Source organism: Rattus norvegicus, chromosome 2 (assembly GCF_021556685.1).
Source record: "Rattus norvegicus strain SHRSP/BbbUtx chromosome 2, alternate assembly SHRSP_T2T, whole genome shotgun sequence".
Taxonomy (NCBI): Eukaryota; Metazoa; Chordata; class Mammalia; order Rodentia; family Muridae; genus Rattus; species Rattus norvegicus.
In genome coordinates, this window is record NC_141535.1 from 113,701,008 (window position 1) to 113,719,313 (window position 18,306).

Sequence of the window (18,306 nt, forward strand, 5' to 3'; positions counted from 1 at the left end):
AATACATGCAGGCAAAATATACATACAAAGTAAAATTAAATAAATCTTTAAAGCAAACAAACAAAACAGACAAACTAAAAGCTGCCTTCGTAGGACGTGACTAAGAAGAATCAGTAGGAAAAAAGACTGTTCAACAGTAGAAAAGGCTCTTCAAACATTCAAATAGTGACAGAATAGCAGAAAGGTATGGAAGTTAGTGCCACCCTTAACAGGAAGCAAGGAAACAGAAGCCCCATTCAGAAAACACTGGCTGTTTGCCCACAGGCTTCACTCACAAGCCTCAAATGCACTTGCAGGTTTTGGTGAAACAGGTAAGACTATGGCAGACAGGTTGGCTGTGGAAAGAAATCCCACTTCTCACTCTAGAGTTTGCGTGATTTAGAGGGCAGAGGCAAGATGCTACATTAAGAGGGAATTTGCTGATTGAAGCTCAGTTACCGTGGTGATCTAGACCAGAGAACTGGGAACAACCACAGTCAGAAAGCCTGGGTTTAACCTGTTACAACTCAGGACTCATTAGTGGAAAGCGAGTGTGTGTAACTGTCCCGATATCAGATAAGTAGACTTCAGAGCAAAGTTAAAGATAAACAAGGCCACTACATATTAATAAAAGGACTACCTCATCAAAAGGATAAAACAAGGTTGGTGTGTAGTTGAGTTGGTAGTGTTTAATTAACACGCACTAAACCTTGAGTGGAGAGCTGGCTCTGCCCTAAGAGCATTTGCTGCTCTTTCAGAGGAGCAGATTTCAGTTCTCAACACCCATACCAGGTGACTCACAGATCTAGAGGATCTGACACTACCCTGTTCTGGCCTCCCTTGGGACAACAGGCACACATGTGGTGTGTGTGTATATACAAAGGAGGCAAAATACTCATACACATAAAACTTAAAAACATACTTTTCAAAGCCCTAGATGTAGTACCCATACCACACAAACCAAGGCAAGGTGGGTGAGGTAGAGACAGGAAGGTCAGAGTCAAGGTCACCTTCAGCTTCAGCAAGTTTCCAGATCACCCTGGGATACCTGAAACTGGGTTTAGATGGATGCATGGATGGCTGTATGGATGGCTGGCTGTATGGGTGGCTGGCTGTATGGGTGGATGGCTGTATGGGTGGCTGGCTGTATGGGTGGCTGGCTGTATGGGTAGATGGCTGTATGGATGGATGGCTGTATGGGTGGCTGGCTGTATGGGTGGCTGGCTGTATGGGTGGATGGCTGTATGGGTGGCTGGCTGTATGGGTGGCTGGCTGTATGGGTGGCTGGCTGTATGGGTGGCTGGCTGTATGGATGGATGGCTGTATGGGTGGATGGCTGTATAGGTGGCTGGCTGTATGGGTGGATGGCTGTATGGGTGGATGGCTGTATGGGTGGATGGCTGTATGGGTGGATGGCTGTATGGGTGGATGGCTGTATGGGTGGCTGGCTGTATGGGTGGCTGGCTGTATGGGTGGCTGGCTGTATGGATGGATGGCTGTATGGGTGAATGGCTGTATAGGTGGCTGGCTGTATGGGTGGCTGGCTGTATGGGTGGATGGCTGTATGGGTGGATGGCTGTATGGGTGGATGGCTGTATGGGTGGATGGCTGTATGGGTGGATGGCTGTATGCATGGATGGCTGTATGGATGGATGGACAGGTGTAAAAATTGTAGCCACATATGCACTAAATACCAGAGTTCCCAACTTTATAAATAATACTGTTGGGTGTGAAAGGTCCCAGAAGTCTTGATATAATAATAGACTTCATTACTCCAATGGCATCTTTAGAGAGCTCATCCAAATTAAAAATCACCAATACACTTCAATTAAACTAGACTACAAAACAAATGGCCTTCACAGATGTATAGACTAACCCATCAAACAGAAAACATTCTCAGAAATGGACTACGACCTAGACCACCAGCAAGTGTTTGGGTTTTTTTTTTTTTTTCCATATCATAGTGAAATAAAGTAGAAATCAGTAGCAAGAGAAACTACAAAAAGTACTCAATTATTTGAAAACTGAACAATATACTCTTGTATGACCAGTGAGATACTGAGGAAATCTAGGTGATGTTAAAAATTACTAGAATCAAATAAAAATAAAAGCAATGATTTACCAGAACATCCAGGAAAGACATAAGAAAGTCTATAGCTATGAATACTTACATTAAAAATTAGAACTATCTGCTAGACAATGGTGGTGCACACCTTTGATCCGAGCACTCAGGAGGCAAAGGCAGGCAGATCTCTGTGAGTTCAAGGCCAGCCAGATCTACTGTTCCAGGACAGTCAGAGCTACAGAAAGAACTGTCTCAACAAAAACCAAACCAAGGGGTTGGGGATTTGGCTCAGTGGTAGAGCGCTTGCCTAGCAAGCACAAGGCCCTGGGTTCGGTCCCCAGCTCCGAAAAAAAGAATAGGAAAAAAAAAAAAAACCAAACCAAACAAACAAATGAAAAATCAGAGCAATCAGAAAAAATAAATAAGACTGACAACAAATCAACCAAGTCTCAAATTAATAAAACTGAGATAAAACAGGGCAATGTTAAAAAAAAAAAACAGCTTTCCTAGAAATCTAGATAAAGGATGGAAAACCTACAAGAAATGGATAACTAGGCACACATGACCTATCAAAATTAAATCAAGGAGATACAAACAGATTAAGCAACCAGACTGAAGCAGTAATAAACATTCTCCAGCAAAGAAAAGCTCAGGAGTGGGTGGACTCCCTGCTCAGTTCTATCAAACCTCGGAGCCGGCTCCCTCCATGCTCTCAGAACCTGCTCACATCTGGAAACATTTGGCCCGCTACCATACTCACTCACGCTAGGAGGCTGGTCGTGTAGTACCACCCTGACAAGTGCGCCACAGTGCAACAGTGAAGACTGTAAACCACTTTCCTTGATGAACACACATAAGAATTCCCAACAAAACAGCTGTATACTAAATCTAAGGACACATTAAGATCAGATGCTGTGAATCTGGTTTAATCCCAAGGATGCAATGTTGGTTCAGCACACCCAAACTATTAACTAATACAACACATAAGTCACACGATCACTTCAATAGATGCGGAAAAAGGCCCTCAACAAAGTTCAACACACCTTGATGATACAAGGCCTGAGGAAACTAGGAGTAAAAGAAACGAATCCTAACATAATAAGCCTGTAAATGGGGTCTGTGAAGATGGCTCAGTGGTGTCTGCTCGCAAGTAAGAGGACCTGAAATTTAGTACCCAGCACCCACATTAACAAAACAAAACAAAAGCCTGCTAATGACAGTAAACACCTGTCACTCAACCATCATGGAGAAGAGGACCAAGTACCGACAGGAAGTCCACGGGTCTGCTGCTCTACCACTCTACCAAAATGACATGCTTCTAGGTTAAGTAAGACCCTGTCTCAAAAATGAGGTGGCAAGCAATCAAGAAAGCTACTTGACCTCATCCAAACCATATACATATGCATAGGTGAACATACTCTCACATATACACATTTACACACACACACACACACACACACACACACACACACACACGAATAAGAAACGAATGAATGAAAGGGGGCTGTGTATTACAAATCACCCAATATTATACTAAATGGGGAAAAACTGAGAGCATTTCCGCTAAAATTAAGAACAACATATATGCTCTTATTTCTATTCAGTAGTATTCGATCTTTAAGCTAGAGCTGTAATGATAACTTTAATATAAATGCATGCAATAAGTTAATACAGCGGCTGTTTTTCTTTATCCTAGCTAGTTCCCCAATAACGGCACTGATTTATTTTCAATGACCAATATTTATTTTCAAATTAAAAGCCCAATAACTAGGTATTATGACTCTATTATAATCTTCTAATCTAATCTGGCTACCTCCCAGCCAAAATCTTCAGGATACTGGCATTTTTGTATTGGTCTGTTCCTTTGAGCTTCAGGTGTGTTCTGCCTTGATGTCTCCCTGGACCCCTTCTTCATGGTGACATCCCTCTTCCTCTCTTTCTCTCCCACCTCCCTTGGCTAGCAGAAGTCCTGCCCTATTCTCTTTATTGCATAGTTATTGGCTTTTCTAGCTTTTATTGACAAGGCAGAGAATGATGAGAATTGTTTACACAAAGTAGAGACAGGGGATTCTTGATATGAGCATTACAATGGTGTGTCCAGACTGCAGCAAGGCATGAGGGCAGAGAAATCAGCATTTGAGAATGCAATGCTAAACTTTACACAGTGCACAATAACATTATACCTACATAGAAGCCATAACAGAAAAAAGTGACCCAACCAGGAGTCAAAATCCTATCAATTATAGCATTTCCACAACAAAATAGCAGAAATTTAACTACAAACCACAAAATCAGCTGTTTTTCTACATATCAGAAATAAATCAGGAGGGGGATCCCATTCTCAGTATCTTCTAAGTGAGTAAACAAGTAAATAATCCTAATAGTAATTTTAGGCAAGGACGTGAAAGCCTTCTACAGTCAACACTGAAGGTGGCCTGAGAAGACGGGAAGCCTCCCATCCTCACAGACCTGCAGAATTAATAACTGGAAATGACTGCATCACCAAGAATAATCTCCAGATCCAACAGAATTCCATCAACTTCCAGTTACACTTCTTCACACAACTAGAATCCACAGTCCTGAAATCCACGCTTGCTCAGCAAGTAAAGGGGCGTGCTGCAAAGCCTAAGTCTAAAGAATTACACGACAGGGAGAACTAACTCCTGAGAGCAGTCCTCCACCTGCACACACCCACAACAGCATGTGTGCCCCGCTCCCACACACACACCAAGAATTGATAGGCAGGGATACACGAAATAAAACCCTTCTCCTTAACAACGGAAACAATCACCAGAGTAGAGACGCAACCCACAGAATGGAAAACAACAGCCTTTGCTGACAACACATCGGACAGGACAGGAGATTAATATCTAGAATATATGAGGATAAACAAGAATTAAACTTCAAAAAAACCAGCCCATCAAGAAAAGGGCTAATGGGGGCTGGAGAGATGGCTCAGAGGTTAAGAGCACTGTCTGCTCTACCAGAGGTCCTGAGTTCAATTCCCAGCAACCACATGGTGGCTCACAACCATCTATAATCAGGTCTGGTGCCCTCTTCTGGCCTGCAGGCATACATGCAGGCAGAAAAGCTGTATGATGTATGCATAATAAATAAATGTTTAAAAAAAAAGAAAAGAAAAGGGCTAATGATCTGAACAAAGTTCTCAGAAGAAATCAAGATGACCAGTAAGCACATAGAAAATGCACAGCATGCTTAGCCATCAAGGAAAATGCAAATTAAAGCTGCTTTGAGATCCCAGTCACCCTAGTCAGCAATGCCACCATCAAGAAACAAGCAACAGGGCTAGAGAGATAGCTCAGTGATTATGAGCACTTATTGAGCTTACAGAGTTCCTGGGATCCCATCAAAGTACCCACATGGTGGCTCGCAACTAACCTAACTAACTAACTAACTAACTAACTAACTCATCTTCCAGTTATCTGACCTCTTCTGACCTCTATGGGCCCATACAGGCAAGACACTCACACACATAAAATAAAAATAAATAATTTACATATTTATATATAAATAATAAATATGCCACACCCAGAACTTGGGAGGTGGAGCCAGGCAGTGTCAAGGTTAACCTGGTCGACAGAACCCTGTCTCAAAAACAACAATGATTTAATTAAAAAAAAAAAATCATGATTCAGTAGGCTTCATTCCAGGGATGCAGGGATGGTTCAATATACAGAAATCCATCAATGCGTTTCACTATATAAACAAACTCAAAGAAAAAAACACATGATCATTTCATTAGATGCTGAGAAAGCATTTGACAAAATTCAACACCCCTTCATGGTAAAAGTCTTGGAAAGATCAGGAATTCAAGGCCCATACATAAACATAGTAAAAGCCATATACAGCAAACCAGTAGTCAACATCAAACTAAATGGAGAGAAACGAGAAGCAATCCCACTAAAATCAGGGACTAGACAAGGCTGCCCACTCTCTCCCTACTTATTCAATATAGTTCTTGAAGTTCTAGCCAGAGCAATCAGACAACAAAAGGAGATCAAAGGGATAAAGATTGGAAAGGAAGATCAAAATATCACTATTTGCAGACGATATGATTGTATACCTAAGTGACCCCAAAAATTCTACCGGAGAACTCCTAAACCTGATGAACTTCAACAAAGTGGCTGGGTATAAAATTAACGCATACAAATTAGTAGCCTTCCTCTACTCAAAGGATAAACAGGTAAGAAAGAAATTAGAGAAATGACACCCTTCACAATAGTTACAAATAATATAAAATACCTTAGTGTGACTCTAACCAAACAAGTGAAAGATCTTCAAGTCTCTGAAGAAATCGAAGAAGATCTCAGAAGATGGAAAGATCTCCCAAGCTCATGATTGGCAGGACCAATATAGTAAAAATGGCCATCTTGCCCAAAGCAATCTACAGATCCAATGCAATCCCCATCAAAATTACAACTCAACTCTTCACAGGGTTAAAAAGAGCAATCTGCAAATTCATTTGGAATAACAACAAATCCGGATATCGGGGCTGGGGATTTAGCTCAGTGGTAGAGCGCTTAGTAAGCGCAAGGCCCTGGGTTCGGTCCCCAGCTCCGAAAAAAAGAACCAAAAAAAAAAAAAAAAAAAAATCCGGATATCGAAAACTATTCTTAACGATAAAAGAACTTCTGGGTAAATCACCATCCGTGACCTCAAGTTGTATTACAGAGCAATAGTGATAAAAGCTGTATGGTGTTGGTACACAGACAGGCAGGTAGATCAATGGAATAGAATTGAAGACTCAAAAAGGAACCCACATAACTATAGTCACTTGATCTTTGACACAGGAGCTAAAATCATCCAATGGAAAAGAGACAGCATTTTCAACAAACGGTGGTCAGCATGTAGAAGAATGCAGATCGATCCATTCTTATCACTTTGTACAAAGCTCAAGTCCAAGTAGATCAAGGATCTCCACATAAAACCAGACACACTGAAACTAATAGAAGAAAAAGTGGGGAAGAGCCTCAAACATATGGCACTGGGGAAAATTACCTGAACAAAACACCAATGACTTATGCTCTAAGATCAAGAATTGACAAATGGGACCTCATAAAATTGCAAAGTTTCTGTAAGGCAAAGGACACTGTCATTAGGACAAAATGGCAACCAACAGACTGGGGAAATATCTTTACCAATCCTACATCTGATAGAGGGCTAATATACAAAGAACTCAAGAAGTTAGACTCCAGAGAGCCAAATAACCCTATTGAAAAATTAGGTACAGAGCTAACCCTAGAATTCTCAACTGAGGAATACTGAATGGCTGAGAAGCACCTAAAGAAATGTTCAACATCCTTAGTCATCAGGGAAATGTAAATCAAAACATCCCTGAGATTCTACCTCATACCAGTCAGAATAGCTAAGATCAAAAAACTCATGTGACAGGACATGCTGACAAGGATGTGGAGAAAGAGGAACACTTCTCCATTGTTGGTGGGAGTGCACACTGGTATAACCACTCTGGAAATTAGTCTGAAAGTTCCTTGGATAATTGGACATAGTACTACCTGAGGACACAGCTACACCATTCCTGGGCATATACCCAAAATGTGTTCCACCGTACATGCTCCACTATGCTCTCAGCAGCCTTATTTATAATAGTCAGAAGCTGGAAACAACCCAGATGTCCTTCAACAGAGGAATGAATACAGAAAATGTGGTACATCTACACAATGGAATATTACTCAGCTATTAAAAACAATGACTTCATGAAATTTATAGGCAAATGGATGGAACTAGAAAATATCCTGAGTGAGGTAATCCACTCACAGAAGAACACACATTAGCCCAAAAGCTCAGAATACCCAAGATACAATTCACAGACCATATGAAGCTCAAGAAGGAAGACCAAAGTGTGGATGCTTCAGTCCTTCTTAGAAGGGGGAACAAACTACTCACAGGAGGAAATATGGACATAAAGTGTGGAGCAGAGACTAAAGGAAAGGCCATCCAGAGACTGCCCCACCTGGGGATCCATCCTATATACAGTCATCAAACCCAGACACTATTGTGGATGCCAAGAAGTGTTTGTTGACAGGAACCTGATATAGTGGTCTCCTGAGTGGTAGAGCTTGGCAAATACAAAGGCAGATGCTCCCAGTTAAACCACTGGACTGAGAACGAGGTCCCCAATGGAGGAGTTAGAGAAAGGACTGAAGGAGCTGAAGGGATTTGCAACTCCATAAGAAGAACAACAATATCAACCAACCAGAACCCCTCAGAGCTCCCAGGGACTAAACCATAATCCCATGAGTACACAGGAATGAACCTATGGCTCCATCTGCATAGATAGCAGAGGATGACATTGTCGGGCATCGATGATGGGAGGAGAGGTTTTTGATCCTGTCAAGGCTCGATGCCCAGTGTAGGGGAATGTCATGATGGGGAGGTGGGAGGGAGTGGATGGGTAGGTGGGGGAGCACCCTCATAGAAACAGGGAGATAACAGATTTCTGGAGGGGAAACCAGGAAAGGTGATAACATTTGAAATGTAAATAAAAATATCCAATTAAAATAAAGAAAAAGAAAAGCAACAACTGCTGTCAGAGTGTGGGGGAAAATGAAGCCTTGTATACTACTGGTAAGACCGTCAGGTGGTGTGCTTCAACAGGCATCAATGTGTATGTTCCTCAAAAACTCAAGAGGAAAGTAGGGTCTGATCTAGCTCTATCACACCTGAGCACATACCTACAGGTCTAGATCAGCACACCACAGAAACAGCAGCACACACATATTCACTAGCATACTACTTGTAAAGGTTTTGAACCAGAAGAAGAAAGGCAGAGAGAGGGGGAAGCAGCCAAACGTCCACTCTCTTTGTCACTGTTCTACTGCTTTCAAAAGACACCATGGCCAAGGCAACTCTTATGAGGAAAAGGACTTAATAGGGGCTGGCTTACAGGTTCAGAGGTTTAGTGCATTATCAGCATGGTGAGCAACATGGAGGCAGGCAGGCAGACATGGTATAGAAGGAGCTAAGAATTCTCTAACTGGATCCACAGGTAGCAGGAAAAGAGACACTAGGCCTGGCTTGTGCTTTTGAAACCCCAAAGCCTACCTCCAGTGACACACTTCCTCCAATAAGGCCACCTGTAGTGATGAGTTTGGGCTACACGACTCTGTGTGAGCAACCACCCTAGACCTTCCCCTGGTGCTACCCAAGGCCCAATTGGGTAAGTGGCCACTTACCTGAATTCTTACATGGCTCATTGGCTCTCTCTCCTGCAGCTCTAAACCTCACCGGTCACACCACATGATGGCAATCCTCTTTTTTCTCTCCAGTTGTGTCCTAGCCCGTGCAACTCTAAGAGTCCCACCCCATGCCCAGCCATTGGCCACTGGCATCTTTATTGATCAATCAAAAGCCAATTTTGGACAAGGACCTTCAGGGTTTGGACACACGGATTCCCGATTGAATCAAAGCATTAGAACCAATATCCAACACACACTTCCTAATCCTTCTCCGGTAGTGCCACTCCCTAATGGCAGTGTATTTTTTAAGCCTGTGGTGGTTTGAATAGATAAGGCTCCCATAGAGTCATGTAATTGAGTGCTTGGCCCATAGGGAGTGGCACTATTAGAAGGTGTGGTCTTGTTAGAGGACCTGTACAACTGTGGAGGCGAGCTTTGAGGTTATATATGGTTCAGCTATACCCAGTGGGGCTCACAGTCCCCTTGTGCTGCCTGCTGATCGAGATGTAGAACTCTCAGCTCCTCTAGCACCATATCTGCCTGCACGTTTCCATGCTTCCCACCATGATGATGAAAATGCACTAAACCTCTGAAACTAAGTCAGCTCCAATTAAATGTTTTCCTTTATAAGAGTTGCCTTGGTCATGATGTCTCAGAAGTTGGTACCAGGAGCTGGAGAACTGTGTGACAGGCCTGACCGTGCCTTTTTTTTTTTTCTTTTTTTCGGAGCTGGGGACCGAACCCAGGGCCTTGCGCTTGCTAGGCAAGCGCTCTACCACTGAGCTAAATCCCCAACCCCCCCCCTTTTTTTAAATAAAGATTTACTTATTTTATATATGTGAGTACACTCTCAATGTCTTCAGACACACCAGAAGAGGGCATAAGATCCCTTTACAGACGGTTGTGAGCCACCATGTGGTTGCTGGGATTTGAACTCAGGACCTCTGGAAGAGTAGTCTGTGCTTTTAACCTCTAAGTCATTTCTCCAGCCCCCTGACCATGCTTTTGTTAGGAGGAATAAGTACTTTGGATTAGGAACGTGGCACTCCCTAAAGACAGTGCATTTGAGCCTATAGAGGCCACTTCTATTCCAACCACCACATCCAGTAACAGGCGAATGGATAAAGAAAGCATGGGACATGCACATAATGGAACTTTACTCAGCCATAAAGAAAAAGGAAGTCATAACATCTGCAGGGAATAGACAGAACTAGAAATCACTACACTGAGGGAAAGAAGTCAGACTCTGACAAGTACCTCATAGTTTCTCCCATACGAAGAATTTACTTTCTAACCTATATAGTCTGTGGGGTGGGGTGTGTCATATTAGTCGAGATCGATGAGAAGCAAGGCAGTGACTTTCGGAGGGGAATCAGCCGGAAGGAGAAGAAGAATGGCAGAGGGTAGGAGGGACACCAATGAGGAAGATCAAAGGCAGCATTTGTATGAAATTGCCATAACAGAGCCACTCTGTTAAATCTTAATTTTAAAAATTAAGCAAAGGAGTCTGGAGCGAAGGCTCAGTGGGTAAAAGCACCAGCTGCTCTTCCAGAGGACCAGGATTCAGTTCCCAGCACCCACATGACCATCTGTAACTCCAGTTCTGGGGCATCCAACAGACTCTGGCTCCCACAGGCACCAGACATGAACATGGTACAAATACTTACATGTAGGCATACATCTTACACAGAAAATAAAGATAAACCCATCTTAAAAAGAAATAAAAATTAAGTAAAAACTCACAAAGCAATTTCCATTTCCATAAAACAGAGAATGAACATAAAAGCACAAGCACGTAAAAGGGAAAGGAGTTCTCAACATCATGCTCAACTCTGTATCAGTGCCTTCCAAACTTCAATCCTGTCTCTGACATGGACATCACAATCACCTCCCTGAGCACTGCTGTGACTATTAAAAGCAGTGAGTACAGCGGCCTTGCAATCCTTCAAAGGTGTAGGTAACATGATGTGTTTAAAGTAGCTGGTGAAAGTTCTCAGTAGCAATCATAGTTCATTAGGATAAAGGCATTACTATAACCCAACACAGTCTACAAAACCCCAGCAAGACTGTCAGTCAGAGACGTCATTATCCTATAAACTCCAGGGAGGTTAACCAAGAAGTGTTAATAAATGACAATTCAGTTTAAGCATACAAAAACTGATAGCAGGCCAGGCCGAGTGGTGCACCTCTCTAACTCCAGCACTCAGGAGGCAGATGTAGGTAGGCAGATCTCTGTGAGTTTGAGGCCAGCACTAAGACCCTGTCTTTAAAACTACAGAACAGAACAGAAAGCTGGTGACATAAAGCCAGGCACAACAGCATGCCCTGCAGTTCCAGCTGCTTACGGAGGTGAGGGAAGAAAACGACAGGCGGCTAGGAGGGCCAAGCAGTCAAGGCAACACAGCACAACTGTAACTGAAAGAAGAAAGGATACAGTAACTGTGAGAAAGTAAGTTTGAACAGCAATGCCCCCCACAGGATGGCTGCCAGAATGGTTAGTACACAGCAGGAGGCACCATTTTGAACAGTTCTGGGAACACTGGACGGTGAGGCCTACCCAGAGGAAGCAGGTCACTGAGGAAGAGGATCTGTGGCACTTTATCTATGGCCACTCCCAGCCTTGCTCTCTGCTAGGATGCGAGCAGCTACCCTCAGTCTTCTGCCTCCATGATGTTTCACTCAAGTGTGGGGCCAAGAAACCATGAGCTGCACCCTCCGAGACCAGGAGCCTAAACAGTGTATCCCTAGAGCTGCTTTTGTTAGACATTTTGGCCACAGTGATACAAATAACAGGAAACAAAAGTTCCCATTTGTAAAAGCAAGAAATTCTTGGTGAAATGCACAATATCTAACCAAAACAAAAAACCCTGGGAACAGAAGATTAAATAAATGAGACTTCCCACAGTACATCAAAACTATACACTGTAATAATGAAATTGTGGCATGTACTAAACAGATCTCTCTCCAAACAATGGCACGGAATGGACAGTTATCTGTATACATTAAGAGAAATGCAGTGTGTAAAAGTTATTTCAAACAAATAGAGAAAGGAAGACCTCTTTTTAAAAATATTAGTAGAATTTTAAAACATAAGTTATATCAGAAAACTGCTAATGACTATACCTCAAAATATAATATTGAGAAGATGATTATTTAAAACTCTGCACAGTACAGAACTGTAGGCTACTTGTGAATGAGAAACTTATTCACCTAAGGCAACAAACCAAGGAGCCACATATACAGAAAAAAGGGCAGATTTAATTACACAAATCTTAAAATCCTCAGGTAAACAGTAGACTGAGAAATGCCTGCCAATTTTAATAGACAAAATGTCAATGTTTCATCAACAAATTTAAAGGGGAAATAGCTAAGCTGGTGAAATGACTGCCTGGCATGCGTGAGATCCTGGGTTAGTGCACCAGCACAGCATAAAACCAAGGCCTGGTGGGTGGCTCTCTGATACCCAGTATGTTACATGTCAGTGTCAGCATTTGACATGGACCCTGTGTAAGAAAAGAAGGGGTAGAGGGAGGGAAGAGGGGAGAAAAGGGGGGAGGGAAAGAGGGAAGGAGAGAAAACACAGACGAAGAATGTGACCAAATACCTCATAACCCCAAGCACTCAGGCATCACAGCCAGGAGGATGGAGAGCCCAAGGCCAGCCTAGGTTATGAGTGAGTTCGAGGCCAGTTCACCACCCAGAGACCAGCAAGGAGGGGAGGGGTAGGGGGGAAGGGAAGGCCCTCTCCTTCTGCGGAGAGTTTCTAAGCGGCCGCTGCCTTCCGCTGCTTCTTCAGCCCTTCAGTGTGCATGTGCGCATCTCAGGCCTCACCAGTTCCTCAGTGCCGACAAGTTGCTGATCTCAGCATTACAAATTCAAGATTTCTGAGGGTGCTTTTCTCTTTGGTCTGGCTATGGGCCAGCTATCCCTTGGAGCTGGCTGCCACTCTACCCGCCCACCCCCACCCCTTGAGGGTCTGTGGTCCATTCTGTCCTCTAAATGACTAACCAAGAATGAGCTTGAGAAGTCCTGGCCCTCCTGCTTCTTCCACCTGCGTACTGGGATTCCAGGCAGGCAGCACCACACTTGATTTAATGTGGTGTTTGGACTGAACCCAGGGCTTTGTGCACACCAGGCGAGACCTGCACCAGCGGAACTACACTCAACTCCAACAACAGAAAGCACACAACTGAACTAATTTTGCAATACTTTAAAAAACAAGACCTGACAGGACTTGTTCACTGTAAGGGGAAAAAATACAAACAGCTCTACATTCCAAATATGCAGAGTCAATCCTGGGCCATGGACATAGCTCAGCAGCAGAGCGGGATCCCTTGCACTGCCAAAAACCAATTATTGTTCACAGAAGGAATTCTCTGGGCTGCGATCACTGTTCAACAACAATGGCTTATAACTTGCTTTTTACCAGCTTTCTGCCAAATCCCTGTACACATGCGATGTAAAGATATGAGTGGTCCAGTCATTACCTGGTTAAATCCTATCCCGCAAGTACCTTTATACAAGGATTAGCACACAATGGCTACCTATCACCAACCAAAAAAACCTGTTTCTCTTCCTCCAACCCAAGAGCACTTTAAGGGCTGAAAAGGGCTACAGACTCATGAGTTCCCATGTTGGGGAAAAGAGGGTGCAGGCCACACTCAAACCAGAAACTAGAAAATCCTTCTACTTTTAAAACCAGAAAAAAGTCAAATTGCACACCTCTTATATCTAGGAGGGTATACACTTTCCGTAAAAACAAAACATATTTAAAGGAGAGGATAATTGATTCACTGAGAATATTCGAAGATTCATCCTTCCCTGGGAAGAAATACAGTGAGGAGGAGGAAGGGTAAAGTTCAGAATAGTGTTCTTTCGAAAGAGCAAATGAAAAGAAACTTCTCTTTGTGGGGCTGTTTTTGTCGCTGAGATTAAAAACCTCATGTAGCCCAGGCTGGTTCCAAACTCACACTTCTGACCTAGCTATTTCCACCTCCTGAGTGGGGGGATTCCAGTGCCCCACGCACCAGGTTTATGCAGTGCTGGAGATGAAGCCTGGGTGCTCGCGCACTGTAAGCAAGCTCTCCTCCAGCTATGTCCCCAGGCTAACACACCTTTTCCAACTCAAGCCCTCTGTCATTTCAGTGTAAGGGAAAGGGAATCTGCTTAGGAATCATGTACGGGATTTGTTAGCCAACATATTTACTAGCTATCCTTGCTAGTGACTCACTGTAGTCCCATCAATGCTAATAAGCAGCTGGCTGTAAAATAACTACCAGTTTAGATTACTGTTAATAAACATATAATCTTAATGTCTAACTCGGAAAAAAGAAAATGGCACGGTTGAGAGTGCTGAGATGGTCCTCAGAGGAGGCTTGGAAAAAAAGGAGTATTAAGATGCTTTCATTGATCACTAAGGACATGGGGTTCTGTGTGCCTTTCTTTGGTAAAATTTCCTAGACTTCAAAAGATAATATTAGTTAAAGTGCCTTGAGAAATTTTTAGACAAAAAAAATCATATATCCATATTCTCATTTTCTTTATTTTAATAATCAGAGCGATAAATAACTAAAATCCATATGGAATACCTGCATTTCTAGAGTCCAACATACTAATTTCCTTCCAAAGAAATTTTGGAAATGATTTACATGGTATGCCTGTTTACACTTGTCAAACTAATAAAATATGGGAAAAATGAAAAAGCATTAATTCCTCAGTCTTTCACCAAGTCACTGGAGGCTAAGTACAGTAAGTAAAAAACTAAAAACAACCCCTGAAAAACCAAAATTTAAGACACACAGAATTCAGGAGACAGGAGGTACTATACACCTTAATGTTCATCTTTCAGTGGAAGCAATCGATAAATGCTATCTAAAGATGATCCCTCAAAAAACAGAAATGAGGGCTGGAGAGACGGCTCAGCGGTTAAGAGCACTGACTGCTCCTTCAGAGGTCCTGAGTTCAATTCCCAGCAACCACATGGTGACTCACAACCATGTATAAGGGGATCTGATGCCCTCCTCTGGTGTGTCTGAAGACAGCTACAGAAACATTAATGCAACTTTCTAGAGACTTATTTGTGTGTGTGCACGTGTGACGTGTGGGTGTGAAGTGGCCAGAAGAGGGTATTGGGTCCTGGAACTAGAGTTGCAGGAAGTTGTGAGCCACCTAACACAGGTTCTTCAAACACAATTTGGATACTTTGGAAGAGCAGCAAGTGCTCTTAATGGCAGAGCCATCTCTCCAGCTTCATAAACACAACCTTTAAAACAATAAATGCAACCTGCAGAAGAACCACACGTTAACCACTAACAGTAGAGCCTGTGGAGACCGGAGGGCGAGAAGCCACACTCTTACACCTGTACACAATATGCACTTTCTTACCATGTGCATGGATTTATACTGAACTCGTTTGTAGACCTGTCAACTAGACAGCTTCTTAAAAATCCACTGTATTTTCTCCTCTACACCTAAAAAGCCACAGGCTGTTAACTTTGCAAAATGGAACCTTCTCCAAACAATGTTCCTAAACCCGTGGATCTAGATCCCTTTGGGGGGGGTCCAACAGGAGTAGCCTAAGAGCATCTGAAAACACAGATACTTACATTACAATTCATGACAGTAGCAAAATTACAGTTATAAGGTAGCAACAAAAATAACGTTGGGTCACCACAACATGAGGAACGGTATTAAACAGTTGCAGCATTGAGAACCACTGCTCTAAAATAAGTAAGTATCGCTCAAATTATCAGAAAGTTGTGTGTCTGTCCTTGGAAGTGGGGCTGTGGCTCTTTCAATCCTGCAAAGTTTGTTCATGGCTGACCATGAACCAAAATGGCTAAAGTAGCTATTATGGCAACTACCAACTGTAAAGAAAAAAAAATTCAAAGAAAAAAATTGTAATGCGTTTGTTTGCAGAGACTATTTTAAAGTCAAACCCTCTTTTTTTTCCTTTTTGTTTTGAGTAAAAAGAACATTGACTACTGCAAATTCTACAAAGTAGTCCCAAATCAGTCAATGTCTGAGGCTGGAAGATAACACGCAAACCGAGGTAAGGCCTTACATGTACACATTAAGACATGTGGAACTCCAGTTCTCTTGAAAGGAAAACAAGAAAGACATGTGAAGGTCTGCTATCTTCGCTGATCCCCTCAGGAATGTGAAAGCACGCACAGCTCTTTTAACCTTGCAGTACTCGGAGGCTCTTAAAAGCAATTTATGGGGCTGGGGATTTAGCTCAGTGGTAGAGCGCTTACCTAGGAAGCGCAAGGCCCTGGGTTCGGTCCCCAGCTCCGAAAAAAAGAACCAAAAAAAAAAAAAAAAAAAAAAGCAATTTATTTCTGCCTAGACAAGTAGTGAGGTCTTCTGTTAATCCCCACTCTCCAGCCTTTATGCTAACACTAGTCTTTCACCTCAGCAGAGATCCTAAATTATCTCAAACCACAAACTGAATTCAAAGGAGAGGTAGAACTTTATGACAAGTCATACTAGAAAATGAGTTGGCTGTAACCTCAGAACTGGATTACTTTTGGCAGAGACATTAGTTTAAACGTTTGGTAATCAAGTGGGGTAAAGATCGTTTCTAGAATTTAAAGCCTTGGCTTCTCACCTTTCGATATCTCGCCCTAACTTCCAAAATGTGGGTCAGCACACTTGCCCTGTAATTCTGACCACTACTAAGGGGCCAGTGCACATCCTTTTAAAAAGTATCGAGTTTGGTACTAACTCTAACACATATATCAGCTCTCTGACCATAGTCCAGACTTGAACTCTCCCACGGCGAAGGATAGATATAAACCTGATTTATGAAACAGAGGCTTCAGGCCTGTCTGTAATGAAAGGAGCCAGCTAACGAAGCAGTCCAGGCTTGCGAACCCATAGTGGTGAGCGAACAGAGGCTTCCCTGGAAATCCACCCTGTCCCGAAACAGTAGCAAATTTCTCCGTCAGCTGATTTGTCCTCCCCTCCGGTTGCACCCACTCTCCTCTGCCGACTCCTGGGCGACCTACACTCATTCGTCCCGGGTGCCACCAACCGCGCCCTTCGCCGCCCCCACGATCGCTCAGGCCCCTGACCACCGACACTCACCCGCGGTAGTAGGCTTTCACCCGGACCTGGTGGGAATGGTCCCCGCCGCCGCCGCACGCGACCGTGTGAGACATGGTGCTGCTGTCCCTCTGGGTCGGCATCTCCTCACTCCCCCGCCTCTCCGCTGGAGGCTGAGGGGATCCGGGCAGCGCCGGGCGCCGCGAGGGTCTCGGCCTCCCGAGCCTGTCGGGAAGCCGTGGCCGCCCGCCTCCCGGACCAACACGCCTAACCCGCCAGAGCGAGCGAAGGGTCGCTTCGCCGCCACAGCCCGAGCCCCGGCGCTCCTCCCTCCGCTCTGCACAACACGCCTCCCGCCACGGCCCCTCCCACCACGTTCGCTCCTAGGGCTGCATTCCGCGGCAGGGCGGGCTCAGGAGCCTCCGAGTCCCGGCGCTCTCATCCTCATGGGGGCGGAAAGGCTAGCAGAGGGAACGAGATCCACTGGCCTACCATCAGTCGGTCTGAAATGGTGACATCCTTGGCTATTCATCCTAACAGTTATAAAACGCGCACTTTAAACGGAAAGTTTTCTGCAAAAAAGACGGACAGGGAACCCACGCTCAAAGTTGTTTCCCCTATTCTTCTATTTGGTCTCATCCCAGTCAACCCGCCACGCTTCCGGGATGTATTTGCTGCGCGGGATTCTGGGATTTGGAGTCCCGGTGGGATTCTGGGATTTGTTCCTTAGGTACTGGGTGCCGCGTTTTCTGTCTTGCGCTTCCCGGGACTTGTAGGCATAGAAGTCCTGAGAACAGCTTGAGTATCTGAGGGCACTGGAAACATGGCTTCGTCAAGACATAGACTCTGTTTCCAGTTAAATTCTCCATGTCAGCTTCATCGATCATTGAAATTAAACAGTGCCCTATTGGGGGAACAAGATTTGATTACCTGCCCAGCAAATTCTTTTATGGAGAGAATTTAATAACATAGGTAGCAAAACGTTAATGAGTGCAACGA

The 18,306-nt window shown here is 43.8% G+C and overlaps 1 protein-coding gene across 1 annotated transcript in view; it reads right to left on the bottom strand.

Moving 5' to 3' along the window:
* Positions 1-17,591, bottom strand: part of Prkci (protein kinase C, iota) — a 67,089-nt gene extending 49,498 nt beyond the window's left edge. Inside the window, 1 exon segment of the mRNA NM_032059.1 lies at positions 17,350-17,591. Within this exon segment, the coding sequence (NP_114448.1) occupies positions 17,350-17,450 (101 nt within the window). The 5' untranslated portion in view covers positions 17,451-17,591.
* Between the last annotated feature and the right edge of the window lie 715 nt (positions 17,592-18,306).